This window comes from Ceratotherium simum, chromosome 21, assembly GCF_057802395.1.
Source record: "Ceratotherium simum simum isolate JZ-2026a chromosome 21, ASM5780239v1, whole genome shotgun sequence".
NCBI classification, from domain to species: Eukaryota; Metazoa; Chordata; class Mammalia; order Perissodactyla; family Rhinocerotidae; genus Ceratotherium; species Ceratotherium simum.
Genome location: NC_141920.1, coordinates 18,064,932 through 18,090,209, shown reverse-complemented (window position 1 = coordinate 18,090,209; position 25,278 = coordinate 18,064,932). Strand labels below are relative to the sequence as shown.

At 46.9% G+C, this 25,278-nt stretch overlaps 1 protein-coding gene across 1 annotated transcript in view; it reads right to left on the bottom strand.

Annotated features, from left to right (window-relative positions):
- The window catches only part of PTPRT (protein tyrosine phosphatase receptor type T), a 1,015,836-nt gene that overhangs the window by 611,627 nt on the left and 378,931 nt on the right, over positions 1-25,278 (bottom strand). Inside the window, exon 6 of the mRNA XM_087445249.1 lies at positions 15,718-15,892. Coding sequence (XP_087301375.1) covers positions 15,718-15,892 — 175 coding nt within the window. The remainder of the gene's footprint in view (positions 1-15,717; positions 15,893-25,278) is intronic.

Here is a 25,278-nt window from a genome sequence, read left to right as displayed (position 1 = left end):
CAGGGACAGGAGTAAACTCTCTTACCCTTGAGGTTGTTAAACTAGGAGGTGCAGATCCAGAGCTGCCAGCCCCCGACGTGCTCCCAACATTCCCCGTGAACATGTATGAGAATAACATCAAGGAGGAACAAGCAGACCAGGAAGGTGCAGAGAGGAGACAGAGCACTTGGTCCACCATTCCAGCCTTGGGATGTGGCCGCACAGAGGCAGCTCCACACCCGGGCATCCCAGGGACACACGCCAACAACCTCCCTCTGGGGCTGTGTCCAGTTAGAGTTGAGTTGCTGCCACTCACCCCTGAGAGGGTCCAGACTGAGAATGGCTCTGCATCTCCATCCTCATGCTCATAGCAGCCCCTGCTGAGCCCTCCTGCCATTGACTATGTCAATAACCACACAGTATTGGCAGGACAAGAGTGAGGGGGTGGGCATGGCTGTGGCCTGCAGAGATCTCCAGACCCAGGTAAGTGGCAAGGACCAAGGCAAGAGTGGGCTCCTCCCTGCCAGTGACATGGGGCCTGCTTCTGAGACGCAAAAGAAAGGCAGGAGGAGAAGCACGCATGTGCCAGAGGGAATTAATCCAAAGCCAGAAGGGGGATAACTGGCAAGTGGGGCTGGCAGAAATGAGCTGTGCAAACAGGTCCCAAGGCAAACACCTGCTGCTAGACTGCTCCGCTTCAGAGCTTCTGAGGAAGCAAGAGAGGGAGGATCCGGGGCCACAGGGCAGGAGGGCAGAGCCTTCAGAGGAGGCAGAGCCACCAAGAACTTCCTGATGGGGTGGCCAGAGCATTTGCCAGAGCAGACACACCTCATATCCTATTTGGGGCATTTGCATCTCTGTGCTGTAAACCTCTTGCCTTGCCTCCAATCCTCAAAAGTCTGCTATACCACAAAGAACGTGTGTGTGTGTCTGTGTGTGTGTGCATGAGTGTGTGTGTCTGTGTAGGGGAAAGGATGGAGAAAAATTAAGGAAAGGGGACCGAGTTCCAAATTTGGATGGTGTGGAGTAGAGAGAAGGTGTAAGGAGTGAGAGGTAATCGACATTGAAAGCCAGTGGGAATGGAAACTATATGAAGTCAGAAGTGACTGTAATATGAACCCCAGGGAACATGCAAAAATTTGAAAGAGAGCTTATTTCCACCCAGATCTCAAAGGGCAGGGTAACTTCTGCCATGGTTGGCATCCTGGTTGCAAATAAATTTGGGATTAAGGGAGCTCTTCTCAGATCCAGCCCCAGGAACACGTGGTATGGCCCTCTTGTGCAAAGATAATGACTACAGGTGTATCTACGAGCTGCTGCTCTGTGGCTTCTGGAAACAGTGGGGTATCCCACCGATGACATTGTGGACAAGGAGCTAATCAGGAGTCCTATAGTCATGGCTGGATAAGGGAGGGTGGGAAAGCTGGTAGCTTGGGGTTGGGGCCTTAAAGCTAGGGCCCCCAGGCACAAGCAATAGGACCAAGTCCATTCTCAGCAGACTCCTGGGGGTGGGTCAAGGCCTGAGAGGTGGGCATCCCGCAGTTCCCTTCATCTCTGCTTGTCACAGAAATCAAGGGATAAAATCAGAGCCTAGGATTCAGCAGAGACATGCAAGGGTATCTGGAAGAGTCACCCTTGTCCCCAGGCCCGCAAGCTTGCTTGGCCACTTAATGGACTGCATTAGCTTAGCTAGGAAAAGAAAGGTGAAGGGCAGAGGGGGTGGTCAGCTCAGTGCCCCCAAAGAAACGTCACAGGGGTGAGGACAGATGTGCCTGCGGCAGTAATGCCCAGAGAGAAGGAGGGGCCTTCCAATGAGTCAGTCCCCATGGCATCGGGCAAAGAGAATCAGCTCACTCCCTTGCTGTGAGGCCAGACTCAGCAAACCCCCTTCTCATCACTGCTGGGCTCCCACAAAATGCCAAGAGGGCACTATGGCACTGTCCTGATGCTGTGGGTGTCTGTCCACCACACAGGTGGAAACCTTAGAATGAGGTCTCTAAGCCATCAGGGCAGGAAAGGCCAGCGTAATGGACAGAGCCTCCAGGCAGTACCACCTGTCCCACCCGCACGAGTTGGATGAATCACGGTTGGTTCAGCTATTGCCCATTCACGTCCCAGTACAGGGAGGTTATGGGGCAGGGAAGGGTGGTGCTGGGCTCCACACATCATTTAGGCATCCAGGCTTCTACCTGGAGATGCTGCTTGCCTCAACTCTTGGGCTCCGATATCACAACAGGAAAACATGGGGTCACACATGGGAGATTTTTTTATAGGTCTGGCCTGGAAGGGGCCTATATCATTTTGGCACACATTCCTCTGGTCCCATCAAGTTGCAGGAGTCTGGGAAGTGTTACCTACCTCCTACCCAGGAGGAAAAATAAATGGTACAGAGAACAAATAACACCATCACATGAAATCTTTGCACTTCCCCAGCTAGTGTGAAGTAGGTCCTACTGTGTGATTTCCACTCTTGATTTTACTGGGAAAATGTGCAGCAAGTAACATCATTTGTTCCCTTTTACAGATGGAGAAACTGAGGTTCGGTCACTTGCAGAGTTTAATTCAACAACAAAAAGTGGGCAGAGCCAGGAGTCAGACCCTACCTGCTGTTTCTAGTATGCAGCCTCCCAGCCTCCCCTTAGGAAGGGCATTTAACTGCTTGCTGAGACGTAGCAAAGCACAGTCCTGTCTCATTGGAGGCCCAGCAGCTCCCCACTCACATGGGTGAGAGACGAGAAGAGAAAACCACACAGCACATTTTGCTGCTGATTAACTCAAACAGGAGGCTTTCCCTCACTGAGAACAGACGATCAGCCGCTCTGCCAGTAAGTGCCTGCTCCATACACCAGGCCGAGTTCCATCAGGAAGGAATGGTTCCGTTTATTGGGCTGCAAGCGAGTCACATCTGCCTCTGGATACACATAGAAAGCAACAGCCTGCTACTCTGATTAATAACGAAAAGCTGGTGCAAGCACATTTCATTTCAAAGAGAAGAGGCCAAATTCCAGCCCCATTTTCTACGAGGGTCCAGGAAATCTTGAGAAAGGAGATCAGAAGCATTAAAAAAAAAAAAAAAAAACTTTCAAGAACCAAAAACATCCACCTGCCCAGGTGGTGGAGAAACAGAAATTCCATACTATTCTAGGAGCCCCATGATTCTGCAGAGCTCCGTCACTTGTTTTCCATACTATTTTAGGAAGGCGTTCTATTGCTTAAGTGGGGAATAAGTTTGAAATCCACTTGTATACAGCCCTCTCTTTTGACAAACAGGGAAGTTGAGGCCCAGAGAAATGCTTACTCAAATCTAATTAGCAGCAAAAGGGAGGCATAGTTCCCTTCTAAGCTAACCCTCACCTGGCTCTGAGTCCCTGGATCAGGATGGCAGCACATCCTGGGCGAGGGACATGAGCACGGAGTTTACAAACAACAGTGTGGGCATAATGAACCCTATTGATTACATTGGGAACCCACTGCCCCCCAAATGCTTTTTGACATCTGCCTCCTGCTAATTGCTCCAGTTTTTATGTTTAAATGTGTTGCCATGATTTCTTCATGAGGATCATTTCTAAATGATTGGTGGTGCTTGTTTTTGAAATGCAAAATGCTTTACTCTACCCCTCTCCCCATCCCACCCATCCCCAGTTGGAGCCACTGGGCTCCACTGGTAGGTAAACTGACTTGGGTTGAAGAGGTGGTGTGCTGGGGGAGTCTGGGCATGAGGACAGCTCCCAGGGCCAGCTGGGTTGACTCACACTGTTCACCTGGACATCCTACCTCATGCATCAGGTCCTCCTGGGACCAGAGCCCCAGTCCACCCTCTGCCCAGCCATTCTACTCTCACGTTCGCTCACAGATGGCTGGTGTCCTAAACCTTGATACACCTGGCCCTCGGTATCACTGGTCCTTGGACTCCTAATGCAAGACCCACTCGTCTACATTGAGCTTCCAAGTTGTCACATCTGGCCAGACTCTACCTGAGCTCCCATAGTTCGTGAGCTTCATGGGCCACAGCCAAGGCCATCCCAACCCCTTTCCTTAATATAAACACACGGTTTCTGCCCTCAACATGTTATTCTGGAAGTTTTAGACTCTACATCAATAAATAATCTTTGGAGAGAGACATTTTTTTTTAATCTTTAAAAACAGCAACACTTGACCAAAAAAAATAATTTGTCCAGGTTTCAGGTTGTATAGAACGTGGACCCTTGAGCCCAATATCAGTGGGAGAAGGAAGAAGTATCTTCTAATCTCTTTTGAGGTAGGCTAGAAAGATTTAGTTCAAGAGGTTAAGCTCGGGGACCGGCCCGGTGGCGCAGCGGTTAAGTGCGCACGCTCTGCTTCGGCGGCCCGAAGGTTCGCTGGTTTGGATCCCGGGTGTGCACCGACACACTGCTCATCAAGCCATGCTGTGGCGGCGTCCCATATAAAGTAGAGGAAGATGGGCACGGATGTTAGCCCAGGGCCGGTCTTCCTCGGCAAAAAGAGGAGGATTGGCATCAGATGTTAGCTCAAGGCTGGCCTTCCTCACAAAAAAAAAGAATGAGGTTAAGCTAGGGACGTTGCTAATGACTTTGCTTGATCCAACTTGTACTAAATAGCACAATACTAGCTGCTGTAACAAATAAACCCCAGAGACTGGTAGCTTAACACAATAATAGTTTATTATGTTTAAGTAACAGGCCTGCCTAAGCAGCAGGCAATTTTTCTCCACAAAGTGATTCAGGAACCTGCAATTGTTTGATATTTTGACTCTGCCATCTTCTAGGGGCTTGGAGCTATCTGCACCCAGCCAACAAAAGAGGGAAGAGGGATTATGGAGAATGACTACCTACTTTTTAAATGCTTTGGCTCTGAAAGGACACGCAGCACTTCTGCTCACCTTCCTTTGACTGGAACGAATCATGTGGCCGTACTGAGAACAAGGCAGGCTGGGAAACGTAGTCCTTGTTTAGGCAGATGCTTCTGGATCACAACTTCACTCAGTGGAAGGGGAGGCTCACATGTTTGGTGCACACGTAGCAGCTTTATTGGCCTGAGAGTTGGCCAGAGTTTCTCACACTCCCAGTACTAGGGAGTTGGCCTACATTTTCCCTTTCCTGGGTCTCCATGAGTATTTAGTGGGAAAATGGGAGAGGGAAAGCCCAGAGCCATAAGTCAGAGTAAACCATAACTAGCTCTACCTTCTGTCTCCCACATCTCACGCCCCACCTGGCCAGAAGTCCGCTGGATTGCAGATGAACATGAGAGCGTCAGAGATAAAGACACCTCCGCAAGGGAAGGGTCTCGGTCAGGCTTTCTCAACCTCATTTTGCACAACTGCCCTTTGTGGCCGGACAGTTGTTTGTGGTGGAGGCATCCCTGTGCATTGTAGGAAGTTCAGCAGCATCTCTGGCCTCCACCCACTAGTGGCTGGTACTCCTCTCCCAGGCGAGACAATTAAAAATGTCTCCAGGCATTGCCAAATGTCCCCTGGGGGACAAAATCACCCTCAGTTAAGGACCACTGGTCTGGGCAGAGGCTGTAACATTTCAGAGGTGAAATAGGCTCTAGTGAGGGGACAGAGGCAATGACCTGGAGCCTCCTTTCCAGATCTGGGGTCCATGATGCAGCTGAGTTTAACTGAGCCTGAATCTTAGGTCCCTAGAAACAATATTCCAAGTATATCCACCACGGATTAGAACATTAAGGAAAATTAGCATTAGAAGGGTCAGAAAAGAGTCTCAGTTACAACAGAAAGAGGCCAGACCTGTGAGATTCTACATAGGCTGGCTAATCAGCCTTCAGCATCCTCACCTGAAACATGGGAGCAGATGAAGATTAATAGAATCTCATGTGAAATATCCAGTGCAGTGTCTGGCACACAATAAATGGCCCACAAGGTTAGCGCACTACAGACCTCGCAGCTCATTCCAGCCCCAGATCATTCTTCCATTTGAATACAGGAGGGTAATGTTCCAAGTGAATGAGGAGTTAATGCAATTGCAGCTTGATTAAATTTCCAAATGCATTAAGTGTTAATGTAACACATCAGCATGCAGCTGATGAAGTAGTCAAAATAATTCAAGGAAACCAATACTTGTCAGGTTTTATTTATCCACATTTACGCTTTTTTAAAAATAAGCTGGTCTTTGTGCCCATATAGAATACAATATACATAGATATCTCTCTGTTTGCCTCCCCCCACACACATATGTTCAAGTTAAGTTTCCCACTTTCCTCCCATCTGTCATTTTCTCTTCCCATGAAAAGCTCACAGTGGCATTATCCACGAACGAGGGAGTCAGGGGCTAAGATTGGGCAGCTGGAGATGTGGGGATGTGGGGATATGGGGCTGTAGGGATGAAGGAGGTTGATGGAGACAAGCATAAACAGATGAACAGCACTTTGTTCGCGAAGGACGAACATATCCATGACTCCTCCCCCAAATCTAGGGGAGCTGGCACTACTGCTCCATTTTATAATTAGGAAGTCATGAAATGACATCCCTAATTCACATAGCTACTACAGGGCAGAACCTGCATTTGAACCCAAGACCTCTGATTTGCAATCTATGTGTTCTTGCCAATAGCAGCCATGGTAAAAAAAAAAATTGATGCAACTCATTAATAAAAGTTGTGGCTGAAGAAAGACAAAAAATAAGAACCTCAGCATCAGGATATCTTCCTACAAAGAATGACGCCTGCAGAGAAGATAAAGATGCTAAGGTTTCTCTGAAATAGTATCTTCCAGGAGAGCCAAGGTCAGACATGGAGTGGGCAGAGGAGGTGGGCTAAATCTGACATGGAAAGGTGTTAAGCTTTTAGACACAGGCAAAAGCAGGTATACTCCAGTAGGCAGGACTCTGGGGGAAATATAGGGAGGGCTCACCATGAGACAAGCCTTCCCTTGAGAGAGATTGAGGAAGTCCCAGAGGTTTTTAAAATGACCATCAGAATGGCCACATGGTAGACTGGATAAGCAGCATGGCTGTGGAAGGTCAACTGAGACCCCAAAACTGCAACCAAAGCAGAACAAAGGAAGGCCATTGGAGGAACTCAGGGAATTACAAAGCTTACAGCTTCCGTACCTAGGAAGAAAAGAATGAAGAGAAAAAAAACAATTCTTAAAGGAAAAGATAAAGAGGCACCCATAAAGGAGACAGAACTTGATCAGAGGTAGGAGAAAAATCTAGAGCTCAAACAACAAAGAGAACCCTGAAAACAGAAAGAACGGTAAGGAGTCTGAAATGCTGCTGCGTGCTTGTGAAGTAAGGATTTGAGAACTCTCTGTTGCATATAGCAAATGTTTGAGCACCTTCTACATGCCAGATACTGTCCTAGGTGGCATGAATCCAACAGGAAGCAAGACCCACAGAGCTTCTTCCTTCAGGAGCTTGTGTAATATACAGACATAAATGACAATGTCAGATAGCGATAAGAGCTAGAAAGAAAACCACAGCCTAGTACAACAGCACAGAGTTCCAAGAGGTAGGGATAGGTGCTATTTTAGATGAGGTGGTCAGGGGAGGCTCTCTGAGAAGCCAACGTCTGAGCAGAGACCACAGTGAACAAAAGAAATGAGCCACATAGTTATCTGGAAGAATAATGCTTTTCCTTTAAGAAAAGCATTTCAGGCAAAGAGAGAACAGCAAATGCAAACGTCCTAAGGTCAGAACTACCTTGGTGTGGTTCAAGGAAGACGAAATGGACCAATGTGGCTAGAGAAGAGAGTGAGAGGAAAAATATGGGGGTGGGGGGCCAGAATCACAGAGATAAAGAGGGGCCAGATCCAGAGACCATGTTAAGAAGTTTGGATTTGGGCCAGCCCCGTGGCTTAGCCGTTAAGTGCGTGCGCTCCACTACTGGAGGCCTGGGTTCGGATCCCAGGCGCGCACTGACTCACCGCTTCTCTGGCCATGCTGAGGCCACGTCCCACATACAGCAACTAGAAGGATGTGCAACTATGACATACAACTATCTACTGGGGCTTTGGGGGAAAAAAGGAGGAGGATTGGCAATAGATGTTAGCTCAGAGCTGGTCTTCCTCAGCAAAGAGGAGGATTAGCATGGATGTTAGCTCAGGGCTGATCTTCCTCACAGGAAAAAAAAAAAAAGAAAGAAGTTTGGATTTTATTCTGAGTGTGATAGAAACTACTGGAGGGTTTTGAACAGGGAAATGCTATGATTTAACTTGTTTTCAATCTATCACTCAGGCTGCTGCATAGAGAATAGACCTCAGTGGTACATGAGCGGAGCAGGGAGGAAGCTGGCATAGTCACCCAATTGAAGAGAGAGGAAGGTTTGGTCCTGTGCAATGTCTTGAGGCCCAGGAACCAAATCCAGCCCTCTGCCTGTTTCTGTAAATAAAGTTTTATTGCCACACAGTCACATTCATTCATTTACATATTTTCTATGGCTGCTGTTGCTACAACAGCAGAGTTGGGTAGCAACAGAGCCTTTATGGCCCACAAAGCTGAAATTATTGACTATCTTGCCCTGTGCAGGAAGAGTTTGCCAATCCCTGGTCTAGGGTGTTGATGGTAGAGGTGGTGGAGAGTGGCGAGGTTCTAAGTAGACTTAGGAAGTGGAGTTTACAAGGCAGAGGCCAGATTCAAGCCCCGGCTCTTTTATCCCAAGCCTGCTTTCTGACCACTGAGTGATACAGCCCCCAGCTCCTCTTTGCCTCTGAGGGCTGGCAGAGAACAGGAGTGGATGCTCCGAGTCCAGTTCTGACGGCAGCCTTTGCAGCGCTCCAGTGGCTGCCCAAGCTGAATGCTCAGAGGGGTTCCTGGCTTTGCCTCTTCTCTGAGTGTGCAGCTGTCCTCCATGGCTGCTCTCACTGACAAGATGGAGCCAGCAGCCTTGGTCACCTCGTAAGGCTGCAGATGCTTCTGCTGTGCAGAAGCTGTCGTATCCCACATCCATCTCTCAGGCCTTATTATTTCAGTGAGTACAGCCCAACTTCTAACTGTCCTGTCTGAATCTCAATGGCTGTGGGCTTTCTCCAAAGACCTGGGAGACCCCTCTGTCCTGAGCAACAGGTCGGAAGTTCCAGGAAACTAACACCCCAGGAGAAGCCCTCAACCAGTGACTGATGGGGTGTCAGGGTGCAAATACCCAACTCCCTCCTGCCTTAGGAGTCTACACTGCATCTCAGAGTTCCCCAGTAGAATTGGGCTCCAGATTCCCACAATGGTCCCTTGAAAATGTCCCCTTTATTGACTGCCCTTTCTTCCCCATCTCACCCGTCTACATCCCAGATAAACTGCTTGCACTCAAATCTCCGCCGAGTCTGCTTCTAGGGGTCCCAATCCTGTATGCCTCTGATCCTCACTCCTCTTCCAAACACAGGCGGCGCCTCTTACCATAGTCACCTGCCTGACGATGGCTTTCCCCTGGGCACAGACAGGACCAGGGAAGAGAAGAATAGATGGATGCAGAGGTCCAGACTCAACAGTGTGTGTGCACTACTGTCCACGGACCGTGGATGGGGGCGTCCATCAGAGCCCCTCGACTCCTACGGAATAAAGCTCCAACTCTGCTCTGGTGTAAAGACTCTGCAAATGTCCCCCTCCCTACATTTCCAGCATCAAACATGTCACCCACTCATGTCTCAAAGCTGTGACCTAAGCTGTCCCTGCTCATGAGCCTGCTGGGCCACAGGACCCAGCTTGGATGGGACCACTCTGAGAAGGCTTACAAGACTTTCCCCAACTGCATTACCTGTTGCAGCCCCTGTGTTTCCTCATACAGATTACAGGGTCTACCATATTTGATTGTGTAAGAAATGTGGCACAGAAGAAAGAGCATGGTCTGAATCAATAAGCTGTGTGACTTTGGGAAAGTGACTTAACCTCTCTAAGCCTCCATGCCCTCATTTGTAAAAGGGGGATCCTGACAGCACCTGTATCATAGAGTTGTTAATAGGATTAGTCAGATAGTGCAGTAGGTGCCTGACACAAACAAGATGGCCATGCATCATAGGTCTGCACGATTCTTCCCACTAGACCATGAGCTTATCACACTACCTGACACCTAGGTGGGTCTCAATAAACTATTGCAAATGAACACTGGAACAAGTCAGCTACTCCAGCCATGCGACCTCTAAACCAGAGGCTGTAAACTCTAATGCCCACAGGAACTAGACTAGTGATGTGAGCAAACCAGGCCAAAGGAGGGCAGTGGTCAGCTGTGGAGCATGCGTCCCAGAATGGAGCAGCCACACGTATCCACTGCTGCCATCCCAGAAGGCAGGCTCGACGCGGCCAAACCTGGTACAATGTCAAGAGGCATTTAAATACTGGAACAAATGTTAAAAAAAAAAATACAGCACCACATAAGGAAAGCATTTCTGTAACTGACTTGGACCAGCGGGCTGCACTTGATGACTGCAATCCCATTTTAGAGGGGAGAGACCTTCAGAGGACTACATTTAAATTTCCATAGTACAGGTTAGCATTCCTTTAAGCAGGACAAGGAAAAATGGACAACATATTCAGGCAATACCCCTTAATAATAATAATAAAATATGATTATTGATAGTCACAGATATAACCATGGTGTCCACTTTCTACTAAGATTTATTCATATATTGTCTCCCTCTTATAAGGATCCAATTAGATATATTCACACCCATTGAACAGATGAGGAAACTGAGGCCCAGAGTGAATACATGATATGCCTGAAGTCACACAGACAGCTGGGGCCAGGATTAAGATTGAAACTTGGGTGTATTTATATCCAAAATCCCTACTCTTGACCCTACCAAGCTGCCTTGGTAGGAAGTCACATCAGTATTTAAATCAGAAACTCTGACTCCCAGCACCAGTATAGCTTCCTTCTGGGCACTAACCCACATATTGATAAGAGGGTTCTGAGCCCATGGTAGGTTATTAAATGGAGTTGGAAGGCAGATTTAAAAATCACTACCAACAACAAATTTTTTCTGTTAGCAGATGTTCATCGGGACCGCATCTGCATAACTTTGGTTGAAGACACCTATGTCCTTGAGATAAGCTAAAACACCTTGAAATCGAAGACAGCAGGAAACCCAGAGAAGGGGGGAGAGTCAGTGCATTTCTGAGCACTGGTCTGGAACAGGTAGGTTGAGGGGCCGGATTGTCAACTGAGCGAAATCTCAATTACAGAGTCATCTAATGAAGACCCAGGTACATTATCACAACTCAATAAACAGCTCTTCAGAATTAAGTAATTCCAGTTTGCTTTCATTTTGATCTGTGTGTCGCCCCGAGAATTTGATACTACCTACACTCAAATTAGACGGCATCTTCTAAAGCACTGATGCTCACAATCCCAGGATAGCACATTAGCCGCCAGCCAACCAACCATAAACACGCCTGCTTAGGGAGAGACAGAGACCCAGCCTGGGCCTCCACTGCTCGGCCCAGCGCAAGCACCTGCCGCAGACACCATCAAAGGGGCCTCCAGCTCCTGGCACCTTTGGGCACTGAGGGGCCCTGTGACCTCCCAACCCCAGCACGGCCCAAGCTCTGAATGAGTGATGCCAGGCGGAGGGGGCCTATGTCATCAGAGGGCTGAGCATGAGCAGGACCAGTTACTTTTCCTTTGTCCCCATTTCCTGGCTCACCAGCGGTGCATACAAGAGGGGATCCGGGAGTCTGCCCTGGGAGTCTGCCCTGGTGTGGACCCCATGACCCAAACGTTCCCAAGCCCACATGTTGGCCCCCACTCTTATACTTCTTCCCTCCCTCTCCTTATTCTCAGCACATGACTGCAGAGGAGAGAGCACCGGTCCCACTTGGCAGAGTAGGCCTTAAATGATTTCTCCAAGGCCACACAGATAGCAATCAAATCGGCACCAGGGTCAGGTGCCCTGTCCCCACCCAGCCAGCCCTTCACCATCTTTCACTTTCTTACCTGGGAAATCCCACCCACATTGGCAAGTTATTTATTTTATTTAACAAACACTTGTAGGGCAGTGGGAGAGGCACTGTTCTAAGACCTCCTACATCCATTGTCTCATTTAATCCTCAGGACATATACCCCTTGAGGGAGGGAATCCCATAGCCCCATTCCCAGATGAGCCAGCCAAAGCTGGGAGAGTTTGATGGTCAAGGTCATAGAGCTGGGATGAGAAGGGGCAGGGATTCAAACCCTAGCATCCCTGCTCCAGAGTTCTTTCCTGTCTGAATTGGAACTAAACACAGGAAACTTGGAAAAACAGCTGCCCAGGGGTGGTTTTTTTTCTGTGATGCCCCAGTGTCAGCTCCCTGCCCCTCAGCCCACACCATCTGTGTGATGTGTCAACCAGGAAGAGGAAATTCAATCTGAGGAGCAGCCCCATCCCCTGGGAGAGCACTTAGCCCTTGAGAACATTTTTGTTTTGTTTTGTTTCTCAGGTTTTCTCCCTTCCCTGAAAGAAGGTTTATATTCTTCCTTTTTTTTTTTGTTTTTTCACAAGTACAAATACTTCGGTATTAAATAATTATAGCATCCTGGCTCAGGCACGGCAAGGGGCTCCAAGCAGTAAGTGAGTCATTCTTCATAAGACGATTTGCCCCAAATGCTCTGGTTTGCTGCCTTCAGATGGGTTCCTGGCCACACGCTCCAGGGTGACAGGCTTCCTCTGGTTACTGCTGCTTCTAGGTGCCCCTGCCTTTCATATTCTTGTTTGGCTTGGGTACCACTAGCTCTTCAGGAGTGTGTGTGTGTGTCCCCTCTGGAGACACTGTGTGTGTGTAGGGAAGAGTTAAATTCGTTTCTTCGGGAACCTAGAAATTAGTACTCCATTTCAGAGAGGTGGGGAGTGGTGGGAGGAGGGACATGAGTTAAAAGGGCAAGTTAGCGACAGGTCCGGGGACTCCTGTCATGAGCCTGGCCTGCTGTCTGGACCCTTTCAACACTGTTCACGACATTATGATACCAGGTGCCAACAAGGCCGCTAGGTGTGGCTGAAACAGCATGAGCCAGCCCCAGGTTCGACCCCGGCTCTGCCCCTTAGGACTGCTCTCTGTTTCTCAACCCAGCTGCGGCTCTTCTCTCAGCTATAATATGAATTCAAGTAAAACCAAGGTGCAGAGCCACAATTAGGACTAAATGAGATCATGTATGTGAAGCGACTTCTACATTCCAGGGGCCCACCTTCTAGCTCACCACCAACTGAATGTAAAAAGGAAAAAAATGCCATAGGGGAAAAAATGGGCACTACAAACAGTGATATGCCCTAAAGGATTTCATCAAGGTGTAATAAAACAAGGTCAGGTTAGAGGGACTGCCAACCTGCCATCGCCCACTGTGAAGGAGACCTCTGAAGGAGGCCACCCAGCGCATCCCTTGAAAGGGAGCAGCGAGGGCTGCAGGTGAGAGGGGCAGAGCTGTGGTGGCTCCTGAACCATATTGACAAACCTGACTGTGCACTGCTGCCTCCAGGCTGAACTCTGGCCCGGGACACACCAGCAAAGGATAAAACACTGCCCCAGTAAACCCTGGCCACCCCTCCAAATAAAGGCAATGATGCTACACCATGGAAATCAGATCCTCTGTTTCAAAGGGATTTGGCTTCCCACACTTCCTCTCCGACAACTGGGGACATAAGGAAAGAATGGACCTAGCATTTTCTGGTTCCATTTGATGGTATATGAAAAGCTCAGAATGCTACACTAGCTCCTATAGTTGTTCACCCTATTCTTTCATCACAAACTTTGTGCCAGGCAGATGCAAGGTGCTGGCACGACCGTGGAGAGCATGAGAAAGCACAGTGCATTCTCTCATGAGGCTTCCATTCCGGTGTGGGTGAGAAAAGAGGTCTAATGGGCATTCCAGAGGGGACAGCTCAGGAAATTACATAATCATTGAGCACCTGAAAGGCCTGCAAAGGCCACTTTGTCATACCAATCAATCTTACGGCACTGCAAAAGCGAAGATGTGAGCCTAATGTGATCAAAATGATGGTTTCTTTTATATATTAATGGCACTCAATGTAAACGATTTTAAAGATGATTTTTTTGTTGTTGTTGTTGTTAGTTGTTTTGTTCATGACTGCCTAATTTGTTGATATTCAGCTGAAGTGTTCACGGCATTACGGTGATGACATGAATTCCTGCTGGGGCCAGTAATTCATTCACTCATCCATCATTCAACAAATATTTTAAGGTTGAGCCTTATAAAATGACTGATTGTGCAGGTCAAAATAGTCAACCACTGGTGATTTCAAATGGTTCAATGCGCTCAGCATTTGTGCCAGGCACTCGGCTAAGCTCGAGGGACTTACTGTGAACCATGAACCAAGTAGAAGATATCCCTCTTCTCAAAGAGCTTATATCCTAGAGAGGGAGATGCAAAATTACCAAGTAAAGAAATAAAGGAAAAAAAATAATTTTGAAGTGTCATGAGTGCTATGTAGAAAAAGAGACAAGGTTATGTGATAGAAAGCGACCACCAGAATGTGGGGCCAGGGAAATTCTCTCAGGGAAGACGGCAAGGTGACATTCAAGCTGAGACCCGAGTGATGACTAATGGTCAGCCATGTGAATATCCATCTAGAATAAGGACAGCTCAGAAGAGAGAATTCCAGGCTGCAACCCCTAGTCTGGTCCACGCCCGGCTACCAGTTACATGGGGGCCAGCAAACAGAGATCAAGGATTTCATATCAACCCATACTTTGACTAAGGAAACCAACTCAGGAGGCTTCTGGGGGGTTGATCAATGTTTTTACCTTCAAACACATAGGTCATCAGTCTACAGCTAGCATAAGATGAATAGCTTCATTATTTCATTCACTAAATTATGCTATATTAAAATTTTAATCGGTGAACATAATGCTGGAAAATGAGTACATCCATACGCTGCTGTTTTCCAGTGTAAATTGTCAAACTGTTTTTTGCAAAAGCAATATTGCAACACAAAGAAAAATCCATAAAGATGCTCATATTCTTTGGCCTACCAACTCTACCCTGAGGGAATTTATCTGAGGAAATAATCTGGTTCAACAGAATAAAAATGTTCTCTTCTGAAGAACTCCATTGAGGTGTTAATTGTTGCCCGCACAAAGGAAAGATAAAACAAAAACAAAAACACCTGGAATTACCTAAATGACTACAAATAGGCAGATTTAAAAAAATAGGATGATTCACTTGATGAAATAGTATACAACCATTAAGCATTATAATAAAGATTATATAGCCTTTCAGAAATAAACGGAATATCCAGCTCCTTGAAATAAGCAGAAAAGGAAGGGATATGCATATTTTAATGGAAAGCATGTCAACAAAATCCAAGGTGAACAAGAACAAGAAAATTGAAAAGAATTGAACCAAGGCCAGTGGGGTGGGGGATTATTTATTTCCAAAGTCCTTCCAAAATATTGTCGTTATATCAAGTTTTGAATAAAAAATCCCTCAGAAACAATTGTACTCTGAACACTGCAATAGAATGCCACCAAAACACAAGGACATTGGTTCATTCTAACTTTAAATGTAGAATAATGCCAAATTTGGAGATGTCTGCTATGTTCTATATCCCACGGGCTTTCACATATGGATCCTATATGTAAAGATTCAACTTCGAATAACAATGCAATACTGCAGGATTTTACAATAACTTCTCTTTTTTGGTGTGTGTGTAGGAGTGGGGGATTGGCAATTGTCTCATTCTACTGAATGGGGGGAGGAGCAGCAGATGAGAAAAGGTGCCTTACCTCCTCCCACCCTTCCAAGGACAAGGCCAAGAGATCCCCATAAAATCAACCACCTGGGGAGAGGCACGGCTGGTGGCACTCACCTTTCACGATCAGCTCGGCGTAGTTGGACACGCCAGAGCCACCATCAGAGCGGATCACGCAGCGGTACTTGCTCACACTCCTCTGGGCAGTGTCTGCTACGCTGACCGTGGCCGAGAAGCGCCTGTGGTTGACCACGCGGGTGACCATGAGGGCTGTGTCCCTTCCGTTCCATTGCTGCAGGACAGAGGAAGGGAGGGAGAGGAGAAATCCTATCATCATACACTCCTGGGTGACCCCCAGCACAGAGGCTCCACTTGTCCCCACGCCCCTGGGGCCAATGACTTTCCATAAGAAGGAGTTTCTATGGCTGGTTTTTGCAAGTGATCTGATTCATTTTGCTAGTGAGCTGATTCAAGAGGGTGGATGCCCGGTGGTAAGAAGAGAGGGCACAACCCCCTTCTAAACATCTTGCTTGGCCTGCATTTGGAGTTGGCATTCAGCCCCTTAACCTTCCTCCCACTTTCCTTCATCTCTTAAGCAGAACCCACAGGGTTTCCCCAAAGACAGACTCAGGGAGGTTAATGAAAACACAGCCCATGAAGTGGTAATAAACAGCCTGGCCCCAGCCCCATGGCTGGTGCCTTGGTACCCCACCCACAGCCTCTGAGCCCCCCACAGGGACCAATCTGTCCCCATGGGCAGAGTGTGCATGGGGGCTTTTCAACACCTCTCCTCCTTGGCATGTGCTCTTTCCTCTGCCTGGAATCTCCTGTCTCCCTGGGGATACTCCCTCTCCCTCAAAAACCCAGGTTCAGCTCATCACCATCTCCAGTAAGTTCCCCTGACTTGTCACACCACCTCTAGAAGCTATTCACTCTCTTATGTATGGTGCAAACTTCCCATGCAGTTTTGCTACAAGTGTTTCCCATTGTAGACTGTGAGTTCCCGAGGGCAGGACTTTGCTCTTTCCATCTCCAGCACCGTGCCCAGAAGCCTCTCGATTTGGTAAACATTTCTAAAATCAAGGTGAATGCACAAGCATTTTTGTCTTTACCATCATGAATCCTAGGTGTGATATTCTGAGTTTGAATGAGATCTTTCCACAGTAGCAAGTTGTGATAGCTGGTGAGACTCAGAAAAATTGAGTGTTTTAATTGTCGGGTTGGATTTAGGGAAATCTTGAGATTTACTAGTTTCCCCATCCCCCGAATTTCCCAAGATGCGATCTTCATCGCTTCCAGCACAAAGTAAACAGTTCCACCACATGCGTGACCTACTTTCATCCACATCATCTTTCATCGCCCCCATCAGTGATATGTCGGGACTGGGACACCGGAGGGGAGCAAAGCCACGGTGCTCAGCTGTACCAAGTGGATGAGGTGGGACGGCAGGGGAGGGCAGTGAGCAGGAAGCCAACAAACACAGAGTAATCAAGGCCTCCATCGGACTTGCTCCAGACTGGACAGGGAGAATGCAGGTGATGGTTTTCTTCTTCTTTTGACTTTTTTAGCATTCCCTAGACTTTCTGCCTCAAATGTAATGCTTCTATACTTGAAAATAATAAAAATAAATGGTATTTTTTAAAAGCCATGACAGTATGAAAGGTAGTCATAACCCGTTCCCACTCCAGAAAGCACTCCCACTAAGCAACATGACCAAACAAAAACGAACACAAGGGAATGGAAGGGGGGAGGTCATTAGGGCTGAAACTGCCAACCACCTGCCTCATACCCTGATACAGTTTTGCAAGAGGTGGTACAACTTGATCAAACTGTGAGAACTGACCAGACACCACACACAATTCCCTTTCCCCAAACAGAGCAATGAGGAAGTAGAGGAAATTTTGGAAAATGACAGGAATGTGTCCTGATTTGAGGAAGAGTTGGCTGAATGTTTGGGAGGGCCTCCGAAGAGATGGGGTCACCAAAAGGAGGCCGTCTTCCTCATTGCTGAGCAAGGCCCTTCAGGGCCACTGTGGTGGATGTGGACAAGGGAGGGATGAGGCTTTGGGTGGGTATTTTCTAACCTGATTTATTTATAACATCATAAACACTTTCATCTTTTCTCTCTTTTTTAAGCTAATAGTGACTAAGCGCTATTATGGGCTAAGTGTTTTACATGCCTTCTTGTTAATTCCTCACGAAAATCCATAAGGTGGGCACACTTATTATGTCCATTGTATATATCAGGAAACTGAAGCTCAGAGAAGCAACAATGCCTGCCCAAGGCTGCACAGCTTGGAAATGGCAGAGCTAGGATTGAATGCAGAGCATCCAGCTTCAGAGCCTGTCCTGACAACAGCATGTGTGTTGCTCCGATGTGGGGGTAACTACTCCCTCGTCACTCACCTCCTCCAGCACCCTTGTTCCCAAATGTGGGAGAGTGGGTAATGGGTGTTAACGGGATCTACCTATTTGCTACCAATTTCTTAACTGAGGATAAAAAAAAAAAGGCAAAAACAGAGAGTGGAGGGAGGGATGTTGTGTAGGAGGTGGGGGGAAATAAGCAAAAATGCATATGTCCCAACCAAACAGACAGCTCATGAGACACAGGGCTTTTCTGCAGACATCCGATGCTTTGAACGGCCAAGAAATGTAGGGGGTAAAAAGGAGAGACCAAGAGTGATGTCAACACATGAACTCTAAAAAACCTGGGCTAGGAGGTGAGTGGATAAAGAAAAGTACAAAGAAAGAAAGTAAACCCAGACGAGCCCAGGGACGAATTACAGGAAACAAGCAATGCCGTTTGCAGAATTCCAAATGGCATCAGAGGTGAACAGCAGAATCAACATTGCAGAAAATCAGCGACTTGGAGGACAGGTTTGAAAAATTAACCCACAAAGTAAAGGAAGCAAAGATAAAAGGAACTAGAGAGAGACAAATTGATGAAGAAAACAGACACCAGACAACTAACCACCAGATAAGTAACTGGCGTCCTAAGGAAGAGAGCTGAATGAATGGATCATGTTCATATCAACGGATCACAAATCATATCCCAAGATATATTAGGTCATGTTCTCAAATTAAAATAAGACCTAAATCTTCAGATTGAAATGGCCCACCATCTACTTGATAAAATTTATGAAAACCAAAATAATTGTGGTACATGTTCAGAAAAATATTGAATGTTAAGGATAAAGAAGTATATAAAAAGCCAGGCACAGGGCCAGCCCAGTGGCGCAAGCAGTTAAGTGCGCGTGCTCCGCTGCGGCGGCCTGGGGTTCGCCGGTTTGGATCCCGGGCAGGCACGGACGCACCGCTTGGCAAGCCATGCTGTGGTGGCATCCCATATAAAGTGGAGGAAGATGGGCATGGATGTTAGCCCAGGGCCAGTCTTCCTCAGGAAAAAGAGGAGGATTGGCCGATGTTAGCTCAGGGCCGATCTTCCTCACCAAAAAGAAAAGTAAACTAATATAAAAAAAAAAAAAAAAAGCCAGGCAGAAAAAATAATGAGACAAAAAATAAATAAACCAACCTGGTATAAAACTCCTCATCTGTGATTGTTTCCAAATCCAAGGCAACCTCTCCTGGATGGGGCTGGTGGCCCCGCAGTCACAAGTGAGCTCCCAGGAGGCTTAGGTTACTTAGGATACTTGTGAGAGGACAGGGATGGAGCTAGTGAAAGACAGGACAGGGACAGATAACAAGACAAATGCAAGCAAATTTGTGCAACCTCGGGCAGGAGATTTAATTTCTCTCGGCTTCAGTTTCCTCATGTGTACATTGGTTTTGACACTGGGGCTCACTTGATGGAGTGATTGTGATGAATAAATGAGAAGGCGTATAAAATACTTAGGATGTGGCATATTCTGGTGTTAGCAGAGCTCTCCAAATTAACCATGAAATTAGTCATGAAAAGTGGGGTAGGCAGGATAATGGCCTCCCAAAGAAGTCCACATCCTAATCCTTGGAACTTGTGAGTACATCACCTTTCATGGCAAAAGGGACTTTGCAGATGTGATTAAGTTAAGGATCTTGAGATGACGAGATGATCCAGGGTTATCTAGGTGGGTCCAGCGTAATCACAGGGTCCTTATATGTAAGAGAGGGAGACAGGGGGGTCGGAGTCAGAGAAGATGTGACAGAAGCAGAGGTCAGAGTGATGTGATTGATGGCTTGAAGATGAAGGAAGGAGCCACGAGCCAAGGAATGCAGGCAGCCTCCAGAAGCTGGAAAACGTAAGGGAATGGATTTGTCCCTCGAGCCTCCAAAAGGAATGCAATTTGGCCAACAACTTGATTTTAGCCCAGGAATATCCATTTCTGACTTCTGATCTCCACAACCGTAGGGTAATAAATTTGTGTTGTTTTAAGCCACTAAGTTTGCAGAATTTGTTATATCAGCAATAAGAAACTAACACAAACAGCAAAGGGCTGATTAAGTGCAAAACGTTCATTTTTCGCATTGAGTTTAAATTTTATTTTGTTGTCACCTCCAGTATTACTTATTTTTCTTCTTAACGATGTCAGCTTCCAGCAAAACCAGAGGATTAAGTACATCCCCCTGAACAATTCACATTTTTCTGTTTAGCTCCTGAACCACCAGGCTTTCTTCCATCGAAGGATAGGAAATTGCAGGTTGTCTTATAAAATCTCTGGAAAATAGGCCTTTTGATAATCACACTTGTCATATTGGGAGCAGGCAACAGCAGGACAGGGATGAGCAGGAGGGCCCAGAGCCATGATAGGAAATAGTGCTGAGATGGACCACAGGCAAGGAGAAATGGAGGTTAAGTTCAGAGAGACGAGCCCAGACGGAAGGGCAAGCATGTGCTGAAGGTCAAGGCAATCGAGCAGTAACCCAGGAAACCAGAAACAGAAATCAGGAGGGATTCTCGAAGACCAGGGATGGTGAGAGGCTCAGACGCCAGGATGCGGTGCAACATGGTGAAGGGATTTAAACAGAGTGCATAAGTAAGAAGCACAGTCAGTCGCTGTCTCAGCCCCAGACAGAGGCAGAAGAGAAAATGCAAGGGAAGAAAACAAGGAGAGGTTTCATCAAGCAGGAATGGGCTCAGAAATCCAGGCCCACAGGCAACTGAGTAGCTTGCATGGGCATAGGGAGGGGTGGAGCAGGAGGGATGCCAGGAGCATGAAGTGGACCTCAACCCAGAGACACCATGGGAGAGTAAATCTTCCCAGCAAGACATCAGGTGCCCTGTAATGCACAGTGACTCAACTGCTAGGATGCTAGGAAACGAGCAGGACAGCTAGGGGAAGTTAAAGTCCCGGGAAAAGACAGAGAGCAGCATGACATGGATGATGCATATGGAAGCCCGGGGAAGATTCTGTCAGACACTTAGACCCTTGTGACCACTCTGGCTTGTCCAAAATTTTCTTCTGGCTCCTGTAATATTTTTCAGACATAAGTATATCCTTCCTCTGAAATTTCAGGGCACACTTCCTTTCCTCTGTGGCGAGTCTTTCAGACCTATGGCTATTGTCCTAAAGTAGAATCATCTTCTAGCCCCTCTGAGTCTATGAACCAATTGAATCAACTTCCCAGTGGGCACTGATAATGGTGTCTGATGTTGGGCTCCCCGGAAGCAGAGTCTGAGACACGGTGACTTATTGAGTGCCCTCAGGAGAAAGGGGGTGAAGAATAGGGCAAGGAAAGGAGCAGAGCAAGGATGTGGTCAAAACTGGAGTCCAGCTTCAGTCTGATTCCACGGGAGGTCTGGAGCACGAAGTGGACCCGAGAGTCGATCCCACCTTGAGGCAAGGAGCCAGCACTTGTACCCCATGTCAGTCAGTCCTTGGTCATAGGCTGTTCCCATCTGACTGAGGGCAGTTCTCTGGGAAAGGAGAGCTGTGAGCTTTTAGCAGCCAACACACACAGTGCCTTGGGGTTGGGGGCACTGGCTCATAAATCACCCTACCAAGGATCTGATAACATCTACTCTACCCAGCACTTTCCTATCTCTGCTTCCTCCATTATAGATAGGGTCTCCTGAAATCCCATGAGCCACTGCCTTGAGCTTTGCTGGCAGTCTGCTCCTGAATCTGTGTTAAAAAAAAAGCAGGGCGGGGTGTGGGGGTGCTGGGAACTGAGCTCCGTGAAACACTGGCAATATGGGAAAGCTCGAGCACCCTGCAGTAATGCACTGTTTCCACTGAAAATTCGATATATCTCCCACGAATAAAGAGTTCCATAACTAAGTGAGTTTGATAAATATGTTGTTCAACTTAACGGGATTTGTCTGAGCATTTATTAAGTAAAAGCCACATTAACTAACATTTTCAAGTGCACAGTCTGTGCTAGGCACTGTGTTAACTGGCTTACATGATAGAATTCACTTAATCCTTTTAAAATCCCTATGACAGTGCCTCTCAAAAGGTGGCTCCCGGAACAGCAGCCTCAGCATCACCTGGGAACTTGTTAGAAATGTAGATTTTAGAGACGATTCCAGGACTGATACCATTTGTGGATGCTGTTTATTGTGGCTGGTCGTCTGAGTTTTCTCCCTTTTCCTTATTCTATTATTAATCACACTGGAAATGTACTTGTTGTTTAACAAAACAGAAAATGAGAGAGTGTGGAAAGTATGATTTCTGCCCAGAGGAATTTACAGGCTGGGTTAGGATTCCAACAAAACAGCAAAAAAGATAGGAAATAAATATAAAGTCGAGGATTGAAATAGCATACTTCATGGCGAAAACCAGGGCTGGTGTGGAAAGAGCAATGCTCTTAGAATGATCTAGAGCAGGGGTTCTCACAGTGTGGTCCCTGGACCAGCAGCATCAGCATCCCCTGGGAACTTGTTAGAGATGCACATTCTCAGGCCCTCATCCCCAGATTTAATGATTCAGAAATTCTGGGAGTGGAGCCACGCCATTTTTGTTTTAACAAACGCTCCAGGTGATTCTGATGCATGATAAAGCATGAGATAGGTCCTATCAATATTGCTATTTTAAAAATGAGGAAACAGGCAGGGGGAAGACAAGCAACATGCCTTAGAATAGTACTTCTCAAACCAAGGTGTATACAAATCACCTGGGGATCTCCTTAAATATGCAGATTCTGATCCAGTGAGTCTGTGGTGGGACCTGAAATCCTTCCTTTCTAGCAAGCTCCCAGATATTACCGACGCAGCTGGCCCATGGATCACATAAGGAATAGCAAAACCTTACATGACTTTGCTGAGGGACTTAGGATTTGGACCCAGGTGATCTGATTCCAGAGACTGAGGCCTTAATCACATTGCCCAGCTGCCACCAGGTATACGAGAGTGAACAGTTACAATATGATTCTATGAGAGGAGGGTAGAGCACGCAGTGTTCCAGAAACTTACTTTGCTTGTTCAAAGAACATCAAATGCCATCTTGCAGGAAATGACTGCTCCATAGAAAATAGTTTGGGAAATGCTATGATAGAAGCCCAGTTGCCTAGCTTTCTGGAAACCTCAGGGGTCTCTAAGTCAGAAATGTCTATGTAAGGAGGGGCAAAGCATCTTCCTACATTCCTGGCTAACAAACTCTCTAAATATACTCTTAACGGATGGCATATCTGACATGCTGTTAGGCTCAGGTGAGGTTATCTTAACCCAACTCCATCAGGCTAAAGCAGTGGTTCTCAAAGGTTGAGCCTGCATCTAAATCACCTCCAGGGTGATTCAGTAGGTCTAGGGTAAGGCTAGACAATTTGCATTTCTAACAAGTTCCCAAGTGATACTCATGCTGCTGGCTTGTCTTGAGTCTCCAAGACTTGAAGGCTAATGTCATCTTAAGTCCCTCAATGGAAAGCAAGGGGCTAAATAATTCCTCACGAATGGAAACATTCCTTGAATCCAAGCCACTTCCTGAGGCTGAGAAATTGGCCACTGAACTGAGGATGCCCAGCCATGGGCCGGGGAGTGGCATCCACATCCAACCCATGCTTTATTGGCAAAGCCACAAGTCCTGAATGCGGGCTAACTGAGACCACTTGGAGGAAGGTTATCTGTTTTCTTTGCCCAAAGGCTCTGTCTGCTTGCCAAGCTATATGTCCACAGGGCTGCATCTACCCAGAGGGTGAACTTTTTTCAATTCACTCATCCAGGGGCCCACGTGCTCTAAGCCAAACAAAGGCATTTTATAGCCTAATCGGTGGGCCTCCTTAATCCCATTTTACACTCACGTCTTTCTAATCATGGCACTAGCTCTTTTTGAAATGTCTCTTTTTTCTTTCTCCTATTTCATCTGCTTGTCTCTCTCTTTTAAAACAAATCGAATTCTACCTTCCCTTGGCTTGTTTTGTTTTATGTGGAATAAGTCGGCTTGGTTTGAGAGCACATACTCTTTGCAAGAGCAGGGGCTGTGAATACCCACATTTTAATATTTCTGACCCTGGCACGCATGCATCCTTCCACCCCAGGCAAGACCTCACTATCGTTGGGAACAACCTACAGAGGAAAACAAGAGAAGCACCTGATGCCACGGAGAGGCTGCTGTTTTCACACTACCCGATGAGCTATCAAGGTATTTATAATAGCCTCGCCATTTTGCAGTTCCCCATCCTCTCTGCTCTTGTGTCATGACATTATTCCCTTCACAAAGAGAGATAAGACACAGCCTGCAAAAATGGCTGTCATTATTTCAGAGAGTGCATGCAGGCCTGCAATTGATTTATGGTAGGCAGAAGTGGAAACATTACTGTCTTTAATAAGAGGGAACTGTGTGCAACAGACATTATGCCTATTTTACAGGAGATATTTTAATACACAGTTCTGGAAGCCTTCCATGTGCTAGTTTGAGCTTCTAGCATTAAAAAATAATAATAATAAAAAAGCAAAATGAGGCCCAGAATTTCCAGCTGAAAATTGTTCTAATTGTTCCAGAAATCTCCTGGCTAGAAAATATTTAGGTGGGATTCCCACAATTCATTTGTAATGAATATTCTTTTCACTTCTAGTCCTACAGCTTTAACGGCATGACATTTGGAAACTTGCTAAAATCTAGCCCCTTTTCTTAAGACCATATTTGTACCTTTTTGGAAGTCTCTAAAGAATAGCTTTTGATTATTCTTTATTAAAAGTTAAAAGAAATAGAAGTGGACATGTCATTTTTGGTTAGCCATGCTGAAGCCCTCCCAAGGGCCCACTGCACACGTGGCTGACTGCTCATTTGGGGTTGATTTCTGGGTTAAGAGTTCCTGCAGAGGTAGGAGTGTCCTGGCATAAGTCCCACAGGGAGCTGTAAGCCCTCAGGAGAGAGGAAGAGCAGGGGGTCCAGGGCCCGAACACGTGCCATCTCCCTGCGTGGCACCATCTCCCTTTGACCACATCCAGTTCACCTCTCAGAACTCTGTTCAAAGGCTGCTTCTTCCAAAGGCGCTTCTCTGATACTCATAATCCTCCCCACTCTCCCTACACCCTGCTCAGCAGACCCTTTGTTTCTTCTGGTAGCCTGGTCACATCTGTGATGAAATATTTAACTCTGTGATGAGTTGCTTAATGTCTCTCTGCTGCCAGGAGGTAAATTCCATGAGGTCCAGAAGCAGGTCTGCCTTGCTCACGACTCTTCCTCCCAGCTCCTGCATGCTGGGGCCGGGACGAGCTGAGATCCAATCCTGAAGCACATAAACTGAGGATGGGCTGAGGGAAGACACTGATGAAAAGGCACCAGAAAGTAAAGGAGGAAAGAA